The following is an 18,137-nucleotide window of genomic DNA, read 5'->3' as shown; positions in this document are numbered from 1 at the left end:
ATGTGTCTTTAGATTGAACATATTAAAGTATGTTTCTTATTCATAGCGCATAATTTTTGTTTGTTATTATTATTTTTTTGCTTGCTTGCTTTTAATAGCTGAAAACCTAAGCCCAGTTCAGCTTGGGGTTATTTAGACCATCTACACTGTGATAATTTATGATTAGGTTCCAACCTGTCATCCGACTACATGTTTTCTCTTTGACCCATGTATTCTTTGTTCCCCTTCCCTTTTTGTATCATTTCTTCCAGATTTGTCGCATATTTTATTATTTGATTTTTGTCTCCGCTAGTGGCTTATTTCCTATAACTCTTTGTTTTCATATTTAGTGGTGGCTTATATCTTTAGTTTATTAGAGTCTACTTACCAGTGATTCCGTAACTCCCCACATATAATAAGGGAACCTTATACTAGTATATAGTACTTCCATTTCTGTCCTCCTAATCTCTGTGCTTTTGTTATTATACATTTTATTTTTACATGTAAAATTTTAAATTCCAAACTGCATTGTTTAAATTTTTACTCATTTTAATTTTATATTTTAAAGATATTTAAATAATAATTTAAAAAATCTTATCTATTTGTTTATGTAGCTGTCATTTCTGGTGCTCTCCATTCCTTCGTATATTTCCACCTACTATCAAGTTTCTGAAGAACTTTGGTTTGCATTTCTCATAGTGTGGATCTATTGAAGATGAAATATTTGAGCTTTGCTAGGTCTGAATGATACTTTTCCTTTGAAGGATCATCTTTTTCCTGGGTACAGAATTCTAGGTTGACAGATTTCTCAGTCCTTCTTTTGGTTATCCCACTGTTTTCTCAGAGTATTCTTGACAGGAAATCTACCATCATTCCTGTCGTTCCCCCTACTTTTTATAACCTATTCTTTCTCTGGCTTAAGATTTTTCTTTAACACCAGATCTTGAACCATTTGATTATGATTTTCCCTGGTGTTGTTTTCCCCCATGTTTCTTGTGCATGGGGCTCACCAACAATCTTTGAGCAGTGAGTTGATAATTTTCATAAAATTTAAAACAATTTTGTTCATTATTTTTTCAAATTATTTTCCTGTCCCACCTCTTTCTCCCACTTTGGGGTATCCAATAAACATACATTAGGCTCCTTCAAGTAGCCCATTGTTAACTCTGTTCATTTAAAAATAAATTCTTTTACCTCGGTTTCATTTCTCCTAGTTTCTATTGCTACATCTTCAAGTTCAGTAGCGCTTTTTCTTTAGCAATGTCTAAGTTGCCATTAACTCCCTCCGGTATATTCTTGATCTTACATACTATATATTTTGTTTCTAAAAGTCTGATTTAGTTCTTTTCAATATTTTCCATCTCTATTTAAGTTTGTGAATACAGGGAATGCAATTAAAATAACTTTTAATGTCTTTAAACTAATTTTAACGTTTATGTTAGTTTTGGGTGAGTTCCGTCCGAGCAATTAATTGATCTCTTCATTGTGAGTCATATCTTCTTGCTCCTTTGAAAGCCTGGTCATTTTTTTCTTGGATATCAGACATTGTGATTTTTATGTTGTTAAGAGCTGGAGATTTTTTTAATATCTCTATAAATATTCTTGAGCTTTGTTCTGGGGTGCAGTTAAACTAATTGGAAACACTGTGAGCATTCTGAGTTTGACTTTTAGATGGGACTGGAACAGAACTCAGTCCAGGGCTAACGTTGCCCACTCCTGAGGCCATGTCCTTCTGTGCAGACTACTTAATGCCTTGTGAACTGATAGGTTCCCCCCTTCCCCAGTCTGGCTGGTGGGAACAGGTGCTATTTCCAGCCTGTGTGTCTGTGTGTATTCTGGGTGCAGTTAGTGCTAAGCCTTTCTTTCCTTCTTTTTCTGGCTTTGGGTATTTTGCTCTCATGCATATGCTGATTAGTTCTCAACTGAATACAGAACTCTCTCTCTCTCTCTCTCTCTCTCTCTCTCTCTCTCTCTCTCAGCAGCTCTCTCCTCTCTGATCCTCTGAACTGCCAACTCCACCATCTTTGTTATGGCCTTCTGGGCTGGGCTCTACCTGTGCCACAGCCTGTAACTTCCTTGGGGATCACTGTCTTTGGTTATCTAACGTCTACTGTCTTCAAAACTCTTATATATCTGTCTGCTTCTTAGCTGTTTCAGGTGGGAGGGTAAATTTTGCCCTCATTATTTCTGGTTGGCCATGAGCATGAGTCTAGCTTGATCTTTCAAAGACAAAAACCTGACTATATCTATTATTTAAAGCCCTTTAATGTGTCCCACTGCCCCGAGGATAGAATCTAGATTCCTTGACATGGTCTAAAAGAACCATCATAATCTGGCCCTACATACCTTTTCAAAAGCCTCATTACGAGCCTTTCTCTGTTCTGCCAAGCAGACCTTACTTCTGTTTCTGAATGCACCTGGCCTCTGCTGGCCTCTGGGCTGCACACATACCTTCACTCCGCCTGGATGCTTCTCTCACCCCACACCACCCACTGCTGCATGCTGTGTACAATCCATCTTCTAGATTAAAAGTAAAGCCGATCTCTGCAGAAAAATGGTCACCAGCATACTGGACTACTTCTTCCACATCAAACTAAATCAACGGTAGGGACTATAGTCTTTCTCACTGCCATGTCTTTGCCTTTGCTGGCTCCTCTGCCTCCGATACCCTCCCTACTTTGCCCAGTCACCCTTTGAGATTCCAGGCGTTATCATCTCCTCTTGAAAACCTTTTGTACACCTCTTCCCATCCTCTTGGCCACTTTCCTCCCCCATCTCAGTGAACTCTTTCTCCTCCATGCTTTCTTCATACCCTGCCTGTGCCTCCACCACAGCACTTATCAAATTCTATTTTAGGAATTTGTTTCTTTGTCTTTTTTTTTCCTAATTGGGTCTGTCTGGTTTTCTCTGTAACCCCAGACTCTCTCAGAGCACTGTGAATCTAGCTCTTCTTTGGGGTGCTGTTTTGGGGGATAACTAAGTGGCTGCAGGAGCACTTGCCCCTACTGATGTGAGCATCTAAGCAACGGGGGCACTTTGCAGGGGGTGTGCTGCCCTTGAGAAGGGGAGTGACATTAATCAAGTAGAACAAATCATATTGGATGCTACGGCCGATGCAATTAAGCCTTTGTCAAACCGCCTGCCTTTGGCTGGAGATGAGAACATTGTTGAAACGCCTCCCGACTGCCAAGGCTGGGGTCTGCTGAAATGGGCAATTACTGCAGCGAACAATCCATTACTTGTACTGTCAACCGTGTTTTCTCGCTCTCTAAATGCAGAATGAAGTGGAAAATGCTGTGGGAATTCAGCGGCATTTAATTTACTGATACGCCTCTGCAGGAGCCACTCTCTTACCTGGCCGTGACAGCGACGGCACGGGGACAGGCGTGAGGCTGGGATGCACAAGGGGAGCAGTTTAGCCATCTTGTGCCTCACTCTGTCTGTATGTAAAATTAAACCGATGCAAGAGAATGCTTGTCACACCATCGTGGTTACTATGGTGATGGACGACGGAGACACGACACAGTGTTGTGCTGCCCTGAGCCGATTTCTTTTGATACTGCTTGTTATTGCATAGAGGGAGAAATGACTGGCAGGGCTCCATTATCTTTTTGAATTGGGAAAGTTTCTAAGCAAGGCTTGGCATAGAAAGGCCATTATGCTGGCTATTTTGGGGGCAGATAATCCAAGGCTGCTGTGCCAGGGTGCTCACTCACCAGGAGGAACAGCTCTGCTTAGCCATTGGTATGGCATGCTGGGGGATGACTGGACGTGATGTTTATAATCAGAAGGAACCTGGCCTGGGCCATTCGCTGCCCCTGGTCTTGCCCAGTGCTCCAGGAGCCATAGAGGCCAGCATTTTGGCATGCTCTGAGCAGTCTGGAAGCTTTGCTGAAGGTGATTTAATTGCTGACTATCACAATAGCTGTACCCCAAACTGGAGGAGGGTACCAAGGAACACTAGCAGATCAATTTAAACCACGGCATACATGTGACTAATCAGACAAGGGGTCAGGGGCTGGAGGTGAGGGGTCTAGGACCAGACAATATTATCTGCTACAGAGAACTTGAGGTACAGAGACAAGTACTTCTTTCCCGGGGCTCCACAGTCTAGGGTTGCAAAAATACAGGTCATATTTTGAGTTGATAAAGTTTTTTAAAAAAAGATATATAGAAAAGACTAGTGGGCACTGTAGGATCTCTGGCTTGATAGAGTTGGTCACGGAGGCTCTACAGCCAGTGCGGTACTCAGACCACCTGTGAGACTTCCTTGGTGCCAACTCCACCTCTGCTGGACACCACCCAGTATGAGGTTGGACACCAGCCACCAAAAATCTATCAGAATTCCTCCCTGCATCCGTAGATGATGCTGAGCACCAGGCACCTAAACTCTCTCACTCACTGAAGATACTGGACACCAGGCACCGAAAGTCCACCCTGGCTGCTCCTGAAAAATTAGGTGGTTTTTCTTTACCCCCAGAAGGGATCCACATGGCACCCCATGTCTATTCTTCCGAATGGAAACACCTGCAGAAGCATCAACTCCCAGAGGAGAGTGATGTGGCTCTTCAGGGTAAGCTGCAGGTGCAGGGCTGCCTTCTACCATGGTGGCTGAGCCCATAGGGAGGGAGGTGGTCTCAAATCAGCCAGGAGCCCAAGGCAACCCACTACACTTCTTGAAACCACATGGCTAAACCTGGTCCCTCATCTTTCACCATAAACCAATTCCCTTCTGGAATCTTCCAGGCCAGAATATGCTATTACTACATGGACTGGGCTTGGGTCCTCAGATCACCTTGAGCACCTCCACACATAGTCGTAGTCACTCTGTCTCTGGGATGATTCATCACCCTGTGCCCCTTGCCTGGTCAGGCTCCTTGCCACCTCTCACTCTCTCCAGCTGGCTCCTGACTCAGGCCAGACTGCCCCATGCTCTTCTCTCCCCTGTGCCCTGGAGGTCTGTGATAGTCTTATCCCCCTGGCTTAAAATCCCTCAGAGGGTCCTCACTGCCTTTAAGGGAAATTGCAACCCTTGAGAATCTTTGGTAACAATTCCTATTTACTTTTTAAACTTCTCATACATTGAATATTATTATTCTCTAACGGAATAAAAATAGCCACCATGGGCTGAGTACATACTAGGTGCCATGCTAGGTAGCCCTCACACAAACCTCCTGGGAGGTGAAGGCTGCTTATACACCTATTTCACAGAAGGGGGAAACTGAGATCGCAGCAATAACAGCAACCCTGGCACTTGAGCATAGGTCTGTCTGTCTGCTGGCCAAACTGAGGCCTTCAGCTAGGCCTCTGTTTCAGTGAGGGTCTGTCCCAAGATCTCCACTGGATGCCTCGAACCACAGATAGTACCAAACCATCTAGAAACCTTTTCTTCCTGTTCATACCTATTTATGATAAAGTTTAATTTACAAATTTGGCATAGTTTCAAACAACAGTAAATGATAATAGAACAGTCATAATAATATACTATTATAAAATAGTTTTGTGAATGTGGTCTCTCACCCTCTGTCAAAAAATCCTGATTGAAATGCCTTTGCCCTTTTTTGTTGACGGTGGGTACCTGAAACCACTGGGAGCCACACTGTGGGTAAGGAAAGTCTTCTTCTGAGGAGCCTTCTCTACCATTTCCTTCCCCTAAGGCCCCACACATCCCCTCCCTCCCCGGTGCTCCCTGCTTCCCTGATACAAAAGACTGAGAGCAGGGAGGACATCCTGTCAGTTGGCAGGAACACTGACTGTAGTGGACTGAACTGCAAAGCTCTCAAAGCAGTCCACGTTAAATTCAGGATCCTGCAAGCGCTCACTAGAATGCTGCTTTTCCCATGTAAGCCTGAATCGCATCAGCGTGCGCGTGTGCAGGCAGGCTACCTTCTTCAGTTTCAGAAGGACCAATGGAACGGGCAAGAGGACAATGAGCTTTGAATACTCCCACCCCCTTGTCCCATCAGCTGTGACTCAGGAGAAAATGTCACCTCTGCTATGTGAGGCTCTGCCTTGACTTCTCACTCAGGACACTGCCTTCTGGAGTGCTCTGAATAGGTTCGGTCCTGGCTGACTAGTCTCCAAAGTACTGCAATTTACTGCTAGAAAGAACTTTCATTTTTTTGCCCTCTGAGTTCCACTTCTGAGATGGTAGAGATGGGGTGAGAAGAGAAATTCTGGGTTACACACCCTGTCCTGGGTTACTTTCACCTTTAGGACAGTGTCACTGGTTTTGGAAGGTCACGGGGTGTGGGCTCCCGGGAGGCGTTCTTTAAGTCAAGCTTTGATCGTTCTTACTAGCCCGATGCTAAGCTTCTAAGAAATATGTGCTTGCCTTCTTGATGCCTTCAAGGGCCGCTCCATGATTTCTTTTCATTGTATACTGTCCTGGGGCCAAACTGGTTTTTCCTAAAGTTCTGTCAGCCTACTGACTGTCAACGCTGCCATAAAGGTGATGAGCCAAGGACCACCATCCCTTCCAGCCTCAAAAAATTTCAGAAGGGACCCCATGACCTGTGCCTATCACCAGCCCTGTCCTGTGAGCCGCTGCCACGCTGAGGAACGCTGAAGGGTCTAGCAACTGGGGACCTCCGTGACCAACCCATAACTGCCTCGCTGGGGAGGCGTCACCCATGTTGATCTTATTAGTCCCTACAGTCCTCTTGCCATAGCAAAAATGTGTAAATATTTGTAAATTCTTTGATCCATTTCAGCTGCCAGGATGGGGTAACACGATAAGTGTACTTCCTGGAGATCAGCAGACTTCAAGATTGTGACGAGAAATAATAACCCCACCCCCCGACACACACACACTGTTCTTTACCCGAGACCTGGGCCAAAATGTGGTCTCATGCTTTGTGTTCCAGAAAGCTCTCCTGTCAATTTCCCAGCAAGGTGAGAGCCTGGGAGTCTGTGTCCATACCTGTTGGGATGGTGGCCCGGGCCTGGCTGGCAGCCGGCTGAGCTGCATGCCGCAGACAGCTGCCTGTCGGTGGGGAGCCTGCCAGGTGCTGTGGTGTGGTGAGGGACAGGGCCGGCCTGGTGGCAGTGGCTGGGCTGCTCAGACTTCCACCACCAGGATGCATGGTGGTGGTCATCCCTTTGGCCAATGGAGATCCTCCAAGCACATTATTTCGGGGTGGCCCAGCCCCTCCTCCAGGAACCCTAAAGAAACAAGCAGAATCAAGTCAGTGAGAAGGCTCAGATGAAATCAAGCCTTTGCCAGTGGCCCTTACTTACAGGTTCTAAAAGAAGGGGAAGTGCTCCAGGAAAGTCCTAATTCAATGGCAGGACATTGCTTTAGTTGAAGGATGCCCAGAGGTCAGATTTAACAAGAGCACCCTTTATAACATCTCCATGGAGCCAGCTCCCAAGGTGAATACTCAATAAATCGCAAAAGAACCCTAAGGAACAGAGGAATGATCCAGATCACATATTTAGCACCAGAGCGACTGCCTTGGTTCCTTCTAACAAACAGCTGTGTGTCTCCAAACACAACCAGAAAAAGTGGATGACTAAGTCGCATCTCACAAAGCTGTGACACATCTGGCACGTGGTGAGGACATGATGCCAGCTTCTCTGGGCATGGCACCATCATGTTTCTGCTGGCTGATGGGAAAGGGCACAGGCAACATGATTTCTTCTGAGGATGTCAGGGAACTTGCAGCTTCATACCAAAAATAGATGTCCTTTCACCCGGCAGCTTCCAGTTGAAACCACTTCACATAAGAGGAGCAGGGTGACTTTGGAAACAAGGCTTTGAACCCTTTTTCTCTGCATGTATTTACTTTCTGTTCGTGCCCTGGCTCTGGGAGTGTGGGATACCGCAGAATTTGGGGGCTTAAAACGTTCTCTGGATTTTGTTTCATGGGAACCAGAAAGTCTTCAGTTTGCCCAGAAGCTGGGTGAACTTGTGTTCCTGTTCCTTCAGGGTCTCTGTCTCACTTCTGAGACAGCAGAAGCCACAGTGGAAGAAGACAGGTTCTGCCAAGCCCTCTACCTCTCCTGGGTCCTGGCTCATCTCCCCATGGCATGGTATTACCAGGCTGGGACCTTCACTGGAGGAGAGCCCCCACAGCACTCAGGAAGTGCTTCTGCAGAGCAGCTGTAGGAGAAGAGCCTCCCAGAAAAGGTGTCACCTGGAAAGGAGCCACAGGGCAGTGTGATCCTTCCTCAGCCTCAGAGCTACTTTGAAACTCACCTCTGCCTTGCAGCCCTGACAGCCAGTGCAACCCATGAGTTTATAAATCACTTATTTCACATTTAGTCTTTAAAAACAAAATAGCCTGGGCTTTCATACTGGCAAGGTCATGTCACAGGGGTGAAGGTGGCTAATGCAAACACATCTTTAGTGGCAAGGTAAACCCCTCCCTCTGCTCTGGCAGCGGGATGGCAATGCATCCTCCAGCTCTTATCTCCTTAGTGCAGAGTCTCATGCACCCTGGGGTCCCCACCTTTTTGAATGAACTCTGAATCTCCTCCACAGTTGCAAAGCTGCAAATCACTTGTAAATGTCAGAGTCTCAAGCCCAGAGCACTTTAGGATGGCTGGGGCAGGTGCTGAAGAGTAGATCCTGGTCTGCGTGCATAGAGGGCTGGGCCTTCACCTGTCTCTCTGACCTCTGTCCTGATAAGGTATCAAGTTTCTGCTGAGTATTTATTTATTTGTTTGTTTGTTTATTTATTTTAGTTGTAGGTGGACACAATATATTTATTTTACATTTATCTGGTGCTGAGGATCAAACCCAGTGCCTCATGCATGCTGGGTGAGCACTCTCCCACTGAGCCACAACCCCAGCTCTTGCTGAGTGGTTTTGACAATTTTTCTAAAGAACAGTGAGGATCAGAGAAGGTATAATTCCTGGGAGCAGAGTCACAGAATCAAGAGGCAAGCTTTTCTGCTCTGTGGTGAGGTATGGATCCCACAGGGGAAGTCTGAGCCTGTGATATAATGACTGAGGGGCTCCTGATGATTCCTTCTCTGAGAGACAGGAGAAGACTCCAGGGAGTGACCTCTTATTATCACAGTTACCAGGTTTAGAGCTGGAGGGACTTCTGTTTAATGATGTCCATGGCTCTGGGCTGCTTTGTACCTGGATAAAGATCAAGAAAGTTCAAGGGAAGTGAGTAACTGATGATTTTGCCCAAGCTAGAGTTGAGCAAGGTGGCTCAGGTCACCCAAATGGTTCCAGTTTCATTAACCAGAGGATGTCCCCATAACAAAGTGCCTGGCACTGTGGGAAGACAGTCCTTGGAATAAGTTTTTTATCAGAGCTACCAGTTTTCACTTATTTACTTAATGTACATTTATTGAGCACCTAGTATATGCAAAGAGTATACAAGGAGCTTATAATGCACAGATAGAGATGGTTGCTATGCCTAGGGACTGAAGGCTCTGCACAACTTTGATGACCCACAATGAGCAGTACTCACAGACAGGTCCATTAGGACGATGTGGTAGGTAGAGCCATCCATTCTGACCATGTGACTTGGGGAAGAGGAGGTTTTCCTTAGCAACTGGACTTAGGACTGTGCTCCTGAAGGACAGATCAGGTTTATCTGGGTAGTGGGAAGAGTTGGGAAGGCATTCCAGATTTGAGGCGGTGTATGGAGGCAACCCTGGCTGCCAGCGCCCACTCCCTCCCCACCTGAGGAATTCAGACAGAGGACTATGTCTGCATTGTGTAAGGGCCATGTATGGAAGAGCAAATAAGGCCAAGATGCTTGGGGGAACCTCAACACTGATGGGGAGGGGTAGACAATGAGGGCCCAGGTACTGATGACTTGCATCACACCCACTGGTGGTCCCTCAAAGCACTCGAGGCTTCAACCCTAAGTGCAGCTGCAGGATGAGCACGCATGGGAAGGCTATAATGGAAACTGCAGACTAGATTTCCCTGTTGAAGAGAAGCCCTGGCTGCAAGCACAGAGCAAGCTGCCCGAACCCATAAGGAAGCCCCAAGGAGTCCATGGGGAGCTTACACCCTAAGCAGCCATCCCTCCTCTTAGAAGGATGCACTTAGGGCAGAGGGCTTTTCTGAAGTCCCTCTTCAGTATGCTGCTCATTCTTTTCCCTGCGAGGGTCACCTGAGTGGAGCACTTCTTGCTGCTCACCTTCCTTTCCCTGCAAACCTTCGGGGCCTTGGGATGCACTGTCTTCCACAGGTCTCCACTGGGCACCAGGATCCCTACTAACCTAAGCCACTAGAGGCAACTCTGCATGTGTGTCCCCTTGGCCTTCTGAAGCCACTCTGACAGGGGTGACTCAGTCTGGCAATCAATGCCAGGGATAGGTACAATCATTTTTTTTTCCTGTAGTCCTCTCCTATAGACTGTCAAAACCCAAGGGCTATGTCTTCAATTTCTTTGCCCATCCTGCAGCGTCCACATAGGGCTATGTCGCCGCGGGGCACAGAACCAACTGGAATAGAACTGAGCCGCAAACCTCAGCTCAGTGGAAAATTCTCAGACAACTCGGGATTACCTCTATAGTGAATTTTTAAAGTGACTTTTTCTATTTTATAAAAGTTGAATAACACAGAATTTGTAAAACACTGGAAGGCACAAGGAAGAAAAAATTTTAAATCACCCACAATTCTTCCACTCAATAACATTTGTTACTTTGGGGAACACATCACTCTGCCTTTTCATAAATGTGTATGTGTATTCTGTATGATAGATCCCATGAGTGATGACTCGCCCCACACATGCACTGCATATATGTGCACACATGATACTCAGTGTTATACAAGTGCACACATACACATATACGCATCACACTGACCATTCATGCAGACCCTGTACACATGCGTGTGCACACACTGTACTTACAGCACATGCACAGGCACAGGCATACACAGGTAACATGAACACCCACTGTATACACACATGCATTTGCTAAACACATGCACTACACACATTGCACACATATGGATGCACACTAATGTGGTACACACAGTGCACATAAACGTGTACACTGGAACACACACTACTCATACTATACACATCATTACACACACAGCGCATACACGTGACACACTAATGTACACAAGCTGTACTCACTGTATATACAATGCCTGCACACAGGGTCCTCACACACAAATACACACACACACACACACACACACGCGACCTTGCACTTGGAGAGTTTCCTCTCCCTGCTTAGTTGCTTTTGTGCCCTTGACTCCAGCTCCTCCTTCTCCCTTTTAGGTCCCCCTGGTGGCCAGGGTCCACTGGAAAGCCAAGCAAACCCAGCTCAGATGCTGGAGCTGCAAGAACAGCTGAGTGCCCTCACTGCCTCTAGACTGTTTTCAGGGGGACCCAGGCCACAGTGTGGTCCCCAGCAGTTGCCACAGCATTAGGAGAATGTGAACCTTGCACCCTTCTTGCCCAGGCTGCTGGACCCTCACCTGGAGACTGGTGTCACATAGTTTCCAGGAAACACCCCAGAGACCCCAGTCCTCAGTGACGCCCCCTTGAACCAGCCGTCCTGGCACTTCTCAAGCACCCGGTACATCTCCCCCTTGCGCAGCTCCAACTCGTCATTCTTCTGGGGCTTATAGGCATAGAGCGCCAGATACCTGGACAGAAGACAAGGACAAGGGTCAGCGGATGCCTTTCCAGGGTGTGGTGGATGGCAGCTGGTCACAGGCACATGAAGTTCATCTTCAGATGGATCCAACCTGAGAGGAGCTGATGCCTGTGGGACTCTACAGTTGACAATGGGCTCACACCACTCACCGAGTCACTCCTCCCCACGAACCTGAGAGGCAGGCAGGAGGAGGCCAGGTGTGCTCCTCGTGCCTTGAGTCCCAGAGAGCCACAGGGCTGCCCTGGCTGGCTGAAGAAGTAGGCCCAGGAGCTGTGTGTGGGAAGGGGAAGGGGGGGATCCCTTCATTGTGCCCACTGAGGCAAAGTGACTCCAAGGCGATGAAGGACACCTCAGAACTGGATTCTGAGGCCCTCTCTCTGGACTCCACAATCTTCTTCTATTCTTTATGTTTAGCTTAGAGTCTGATGCTCCGAGTAAGAAAACCTTAGGGAAACCAAGTATGAGCTAAGTTAGCTTCAGGCCTGGCTTACCTGCCTGGCTTATCCAATCAACCTGAGCTGGAAGAGAGCTCAGTCCTTTTAAAAACAAGGGAGGTCTAGTTAGGGAATTCTTGGTCACATATTTCCTTGCAATATTTGTACCATGACTGATTTTTTTTTTTTTTGGCTTACGCTTTTCTTTTAAATCTGATTTGCAGATGAGGCTGAACAGACTTAGTGGTTAAAATTTTGACCTGAAGTTTGGAAGCTGTGCCTACAAGTTAGCCATGGCCTTAGGGAAAACCGGTTTTGTGACATCCCGAAGATAATTTGATACAACCTCACAGGTGCTTGGAAGGAATACATAAACTTGCAAAAGTACTCCGCTTCTTCAGGTTTGGGGGAATCGCTGGTTTTGGACTGATGGAGCAAACTGTGTCAGATAATTATTTGCCTTATAATTATCTTATAAGATTCACCTAGGAAAGTGGGAGGGGGGCCTCAGTTCAGTAGGAGATGAAAAATAAATTTCAGGGCTGGGGATATAGCTCAGTTGGTAGAGTGCTTGCCTTGCATGCACAAGGCCATGGGTTCAATCCCCGGCACCATCAAAATATATATATATATTTTTAAAATAAGGGTCCTTTTCTGGATCTTGCTCCAAGACGGTCTGCTTGGTGGGCATGTGACTGTGGGTTCCTGGTGGCTTGTGCAGGAGAAGGGCTCTGAAACTGAGGGGCTCACAGACACCCTGCAGCACTCTCTGGCTCGGGGCGGTGCAGTCATAGGAGGTGAAAACAGAGATGAGGCACAGCTTACTAGGGTTCAAGAAGGAGGCCCTGAGGGATGAAGAGCTCCATCAAGACTAAAGACTTCTTTGTCTTAAAAAACCAGTCTGCCACCCCTTTCCAACATCTGAATCCTACACACAAAGACCTCTGCTTCCACTCGGTGAGATCGCTTACTTCCTTGGTTTATAGTCCCTTCCCTTAGGGACACTCCTTGGGATGGGACACGGTTTGCATGTTCTTCTTTCCTGGTTCAAAAAGATGAACACTGACAATTAGGAACGCTCTGGGCTTCCTGAGGATAAACAGAGCCATCGGGAGAGGACCCCTCCCTCCTGCTGGTGGGTCGGTCTATAGATTCCCATTGTCAGTGCTATGCCCAGGTGACAGATAGAGAATCTAGGCCGTCATCATACTCTCTCGTGGCCTCGGAGGAAATACCACAGACAGAAAAGTCACGTGAGGTCTGAATTGACACAGCCAAACCCGTGCGCAGCAGGCACACTGTAGCGGGGAGCCTCAGATGGGGGCCAGGGCGTGGGTGAATCCACAGAGCTGGGGCTGAGGTAGAGGGAGGAGGAAGGGAGCCGAGATGGCCGGGATCAGGGGAACCGATAAAAATGATACACGATGTTGTGTGCCTGTTCTCAAGGAAATATAATTGAAGCATAAATCCTGCTTAGGTTTGTCTCCTTCGTCCTTCTGTGATGTCAGAACAATCTGACTGTGACTATGAGCAGGCCGCCAAGCCAGGTGATGGCTTCTGAGGCATGTATGGGTCAAAGTGTGACTCAGACCTCACCAAGTAACTATGTGTCTGTCTGTGGTCATGGGGGGAGGGACCCCAAGCTGACTTTGCTCAGAAAGCGGCCTGGGGGTTCCATCGGCTGCCTGCGGGGATCAGGACCCAGAACACCCTCCACAACCTGTTACCCAAGGCTTGGGACCCACTTCTATTCTTCTCCCTCCTAGTGCTGTGCAGGACCCAGTGGACACAGAGCTGAGCGGGGGCCTGGGGCCTGTCACCTGCCAGAGACTAGGATCCGTGAGCTCCAGGCTGCAGCCAAGTCCCTTTCTCTCTGAGCTGCCGCTGGCTGTTGGACACATCTACGGGAAACATGGGCCACCAGGGCCACACTCCCTGTCCTGGAGCAGTACTCTGCAGGTGTCCCATCTGGCTACATACCTATGTCATTGTGCAGCATCCTGCACGTGTGGCCTCGGATCACCGAACATGTAAGGGAACAAGTGTCTCAGGGATCATCCCAGCTCACAGAATACACCCACAGGGCAGCAGCTCCTGCCAGGACCAGGAGCTCTGCTTTATGAAGAACGCTCTTCCAAATGGCCCTTTCCGCATGCAGAGGCTCCAAGGCAGGGCAACCTCTTGAACCAGAGTATGAGGGGTTTCTCCCTTCCTCATAGCCAGGCACAGTGGCGTGTTCCTGTGATCCCAGAGACTCAGAAGGCTGAGTAGGAGGAATGCAAGTTCAAAGCCAGGCTCAACAACTTAGCGAGGCCCTAAGCAACTTAGCAAGACCCTGTTTGTCTCAAAATAAAAAGGGCTGGCTGGGGATGTGGCTCAGTGGTTAAGCAGCCTTGGGTTCAGTCCCTGGCACCAAAAATAAATAAGTAAAATAAATTATTTCTTCCTCTCTCATATTCCAAACCAGCACACCTGTAGGGGTCTGAGGGATTCTGAGCAGCTGTGTTCTCTTGGGACAGAGACCTCTTCCTAGCAGGATCCCAGCATGGGCAGCCACTTGGTGACCTTGGTCCTATCTACAAAGGTCCCAGCTCAAAAGGGCCTAGAGGAAGAGAACCAGCAAATCCTGCTTGGGCAAGCATTACTCCAAAGTGTTTCCTGAAAACATGGAACAGGCTCCTGCCTCAGGACCTTTGCAGGTCTCCTGCAGGTCTCCTCTCTTGCCCCCTTAGTGTATGCTCTATGAGAGTGGGATTTCTATCTGATGGTTCAATGCTCTCTCTTCACTCTCAGGCACAAGGTAGATTCTCAATAAATATTTGTTGAGAGAAAAATAAATCAGGGGCCTAGGCTTTGCAACTAAGTGCAAGAGTGCTGTGTGTGTGCATGTGTGCATGTGCATGTGTGTGTGTGTGTGTGTGTGTGTGTGTGGTATTGGTGATGGATATGTGCATATATGTGTGAGTGCAGAGCTATAAACAAGGAGACTTGCTCTGAATCTTTTTGTTGTTTCCTACAGCAGGAGGGAGCCCCCTCCAGTCATCTGCCAAGTATGGAACTGCCCAGAAAGAGGGCAGGGCCTAGCAGCCCGAGAGGCTGGGAAGGCACCTGCCCACACCTGGGCTCAGTGAGCTGTATCCATTAGCATCCAACTTCCTCAGCTGGGAGTTCACACTCCAGATTTCAAACAGCAAGTGTTGGCAGCTGTGATAAATACTCCACAAACCATTTGAACTGTTTGACAGTCACGTTTGTGATCCTGGAGGAACAGCCATCAAATAACTGAAGGTTAATTACCATTTGGGAACGAAATGATGATCTTTTCCTCAGTATTTTAGGATCCCTATGTCATTAATGGGACAAGGACTTTGTGATTACATTTCAGCAATAGAAGGGGAGTTTCCACTCTTCCCCATCAAAATAAAAATGAAAATTCTTTATGTCGGAAGCTACAAGTCACGTTCATACCTTTAAACTGGAGAAGGTGTCAAGCGTGGGCAGCCACCTGCTGACCTTGGTCCTGTCTATAAAGGTTCCAGCTCAAAAGGGAACCTTCTTCAAACTTCCATTTTTATTTTAAATGAACACCAGACATGGTTCTTAATGAAACAGTAAAGGAAGGGAAATGGAAAATAAAGATGAACTTGACTCGGCATCCACCCACCACCAGATTTGTCCACCATGTACCAAATATGTTGGGCACACCTCCACGGAGCGGGGACGCCAGCTGTATGCACCCTTCCCTTACTTCCGAATCTGCTGAGAGATGCATCCTTTGCGTTTGCATAAAGATAGGCTGGGATGTTGTGCTGAATTAAGCCTCTTTGCACAGGACGACCAGCTTCTTAGCAGTAGGAAGCTGGGGTGTCTATGAGATGCTCAGTGATGCAGACAGCCCTGGGGTGCTAATGCCCACAGGGAGCCAAGTCCTTTCCAGGTGCCATCGCCCTGAGGGCTGATATGCCCCTTTCTTCTCAAAGCACTGTCACCAGATAACTTTCCCCGAGGCCTTATTTAAAAGGTGTCAGCCACACAGAGCTGCGTGCCCACCACAGGGCCACCAAGTGAGGCAGGGCAAGCGGAGAAGGACAGGCCCTGACGTCTGCCATGTGCTAGTCACATGGTCTCATCCAAGGTCCACATGGACCCTGAGGTTTCACAGTTGAGGAAACTGAGGCTTGGAAACATGGAGAACCTGTCCATGTTCCCACAGATTCCCAGGCAGGGCCAGGTCTGCCGCTCAGATGCTGTCGGCATAGCCCAGGGACATGGCTGGCTGTGCCCTCCCTCTGAGAACAGGCTGCCACACAGAGAGGTCTGCACCAATCTGCACCAGGGCACTAATGTCCTTGGTCTTTTTGTCTTTATGTTAAATCATGTCTGTCCGATGAGTAATCCTTTTGGTCTCACAATTCCAATTCAGCCTCTAGGTGTACGTTGCTGGGGAAACTAGAATGTAAATAAGCCTGACTTCACCTTAAAAAAATCTCTCCTCCTCCTCCATTTTTCCCCCTTTGGGTGCCTCAGTGGTGAAACCAAAAGCAGATGGATCTGCCGGGTGGTTTTCCTGTGCGTGGCATCTGTGTATCTGGCACGCGGCTCCTCCGGGGTGGGGCGCTGGCCCGAGTGGGGAATGTGTCACGCTGCATCTGCTTTCCCTTCTGAGTGACTCAAGAGAATGCATCCGGTGGGCCACGCTGGAAGAGTGGTTTGTACTCTGAGCACGGCCCTCGGGGCCTCTCTCCACCTGCTGCCATCAGTCCCTGGGGATCTCAGCAGCCTGTCTCCTGCACTGGCTGTTTCCCAGTTCTAAGTGACAGCCACAGAGGCATCACTCCTTATCTGTCCCTCAGCTGCCCTGCCCTGCATGTGTGGATGCTCCTTGGCTGAGCTGGGCAATACGCATGGAGCTCAGTGTGCTGAGTGGGTCCCCGTGGGCACACGTGCCCAGGCCTAGGATGGAATGGGGAAGAGGAAGGTGCACCGGTGGGTGGCATGGTTCTCACTTTCCTGTCTCCCACTCTCCCACTCACTTCAAAAGACCTTGGAAGCTCAGGCCAGGCCTCCACAGAGAGCTCACGTGGTCTCCCTAACACATCCAGGTCAGCCGGTCTGCCTACCATGCTCAGAGATCACCTCTGCAGACTCTCACGCAGACGTGAGAGTACTAAAAATACTTTTTTAAAGGCAAATGTATGATCTTTTGGAGTTCTTCACCACAACTCTATACCTGGGTGGGGTTTTGTGTCATTTCAAAAAGGACTCCTCTTGCGAGCAGGTGGCTGAGGAAAATACACCTCTCCTGTGGGCAGGAGCAGCCCTGCAGGTGCCCAGCTGAGCCCACAGTCAGGTGTCATCCCAGGCCCCTGTGTCTGGAGCCTAGGGGCAGTACACAGGCTGGACAGGCTGGCAGCCGTGGTGATTTGGTGTGGCATGGTGCAACGTCTGTGTCCACGTCCTTTGTCACCCATGTTACTTCTACCTATAGCAGGATCTTCCCTGGCTGTAACAGCCTGCAGATTTCCATCTCCCACTGCATCTTAGTGCCTTAGAGTGTTTCACACCCTTCCTCCTCTGGATGGTGGCTTGCTCACATTTCTCCTAACTAAGTGAAAGATCTTCCCTGCTCCTCCTAGAGGATTCTCTCCAGGTCATCTCTGCTCCTTCCTCTCGTATCTCTCCCCCTCCCCCACCTGCGGGAGGCACCAGTTCTCGGGCTCCTCCCCTTGTTCACACTCGACTGCATCTTCTTAACTCCAAGGGCAGGAGCCACTGGCGCTCATAAGGGCTGACCTGGAGGCTGGGACTGGTGTGCGGATGGCTGGCCTCCAGACACTTCCAGGGCAGTGACCCCGGCCTTGCTGCTGCCCGCCTCAGCCTGAGCAGACTCAGTTCCCTGTGTCCCACTGCACTGACCTCACACTGATCCACTCCACGGCAGGGCAGAGCTGGCCTGTTCCACGAGTTTGTGATGGAAGACCCCTTCTTGATTTGGGCCTGGCTTGGTCACCAGTCCTCGCCCAATATCCCAGAATATGGGGCCCACACTGTTCTTAAGGGTGATTTGGAGGCCTTTGATCATCAGGAAAGATGGTGGCCAGGTGGCCCCTGCTCACCACACACAGCCTGTCTCAT

General features: G+C 48.4%; 1 protein-coding gene across 2 annotated transcripts in view; it reads right to left on the bottom strand.

The window, feature by feature from the left end:
- The window catches only part of Sh3rf3 (SH3 domain containing ring finger 3), a 340,679-nt gene that overhangs the window by 56,094 nt on the left and 266,448 nt on the right, over positions 1 to 18,137 (bottom strand). For both annotated transcript variants that reach the window (XM_046420254.2, XM_046420255.2), the window contains exons 6-7: positions 11,387 to 11,557; positions 6,902 to 7,143 (exon numbers count right to left, since the gene is read on the bottom strand). In XM_046420254.2, coding sequence (XP_046276210.1) covers positions 6,902 to 7,143; positions 11,387 to 11,557 — 413 coding nt within the window. The remainder of the gene's footprint in view (positions 1 to 6,901; positions 7,144 to 11,386; positions 11,558 to 18,137) is intronic.

This window comes from Marmota monax, unplaced genomic scaffold, assembly GCF_021218885.2.
Source record: "Marmota monax isolate L192 unplaced genomic scaffold, Marmota_monax_Labrador192_F-V1.1 WCK01_AAM20220418_F8-fsc00204, whole genome shotgun sequence".
NCBI classification, from domain to species: Eukaryota; Metazoa; Chordata; class Mammalia; order Rodentia; family Sciuridae; genus Marmota; species Marmota monax.
Note: the sequence above shows the minus strand (reverse complement) of the source record. Positions and strands in the feature narration are given on the sequence as shown.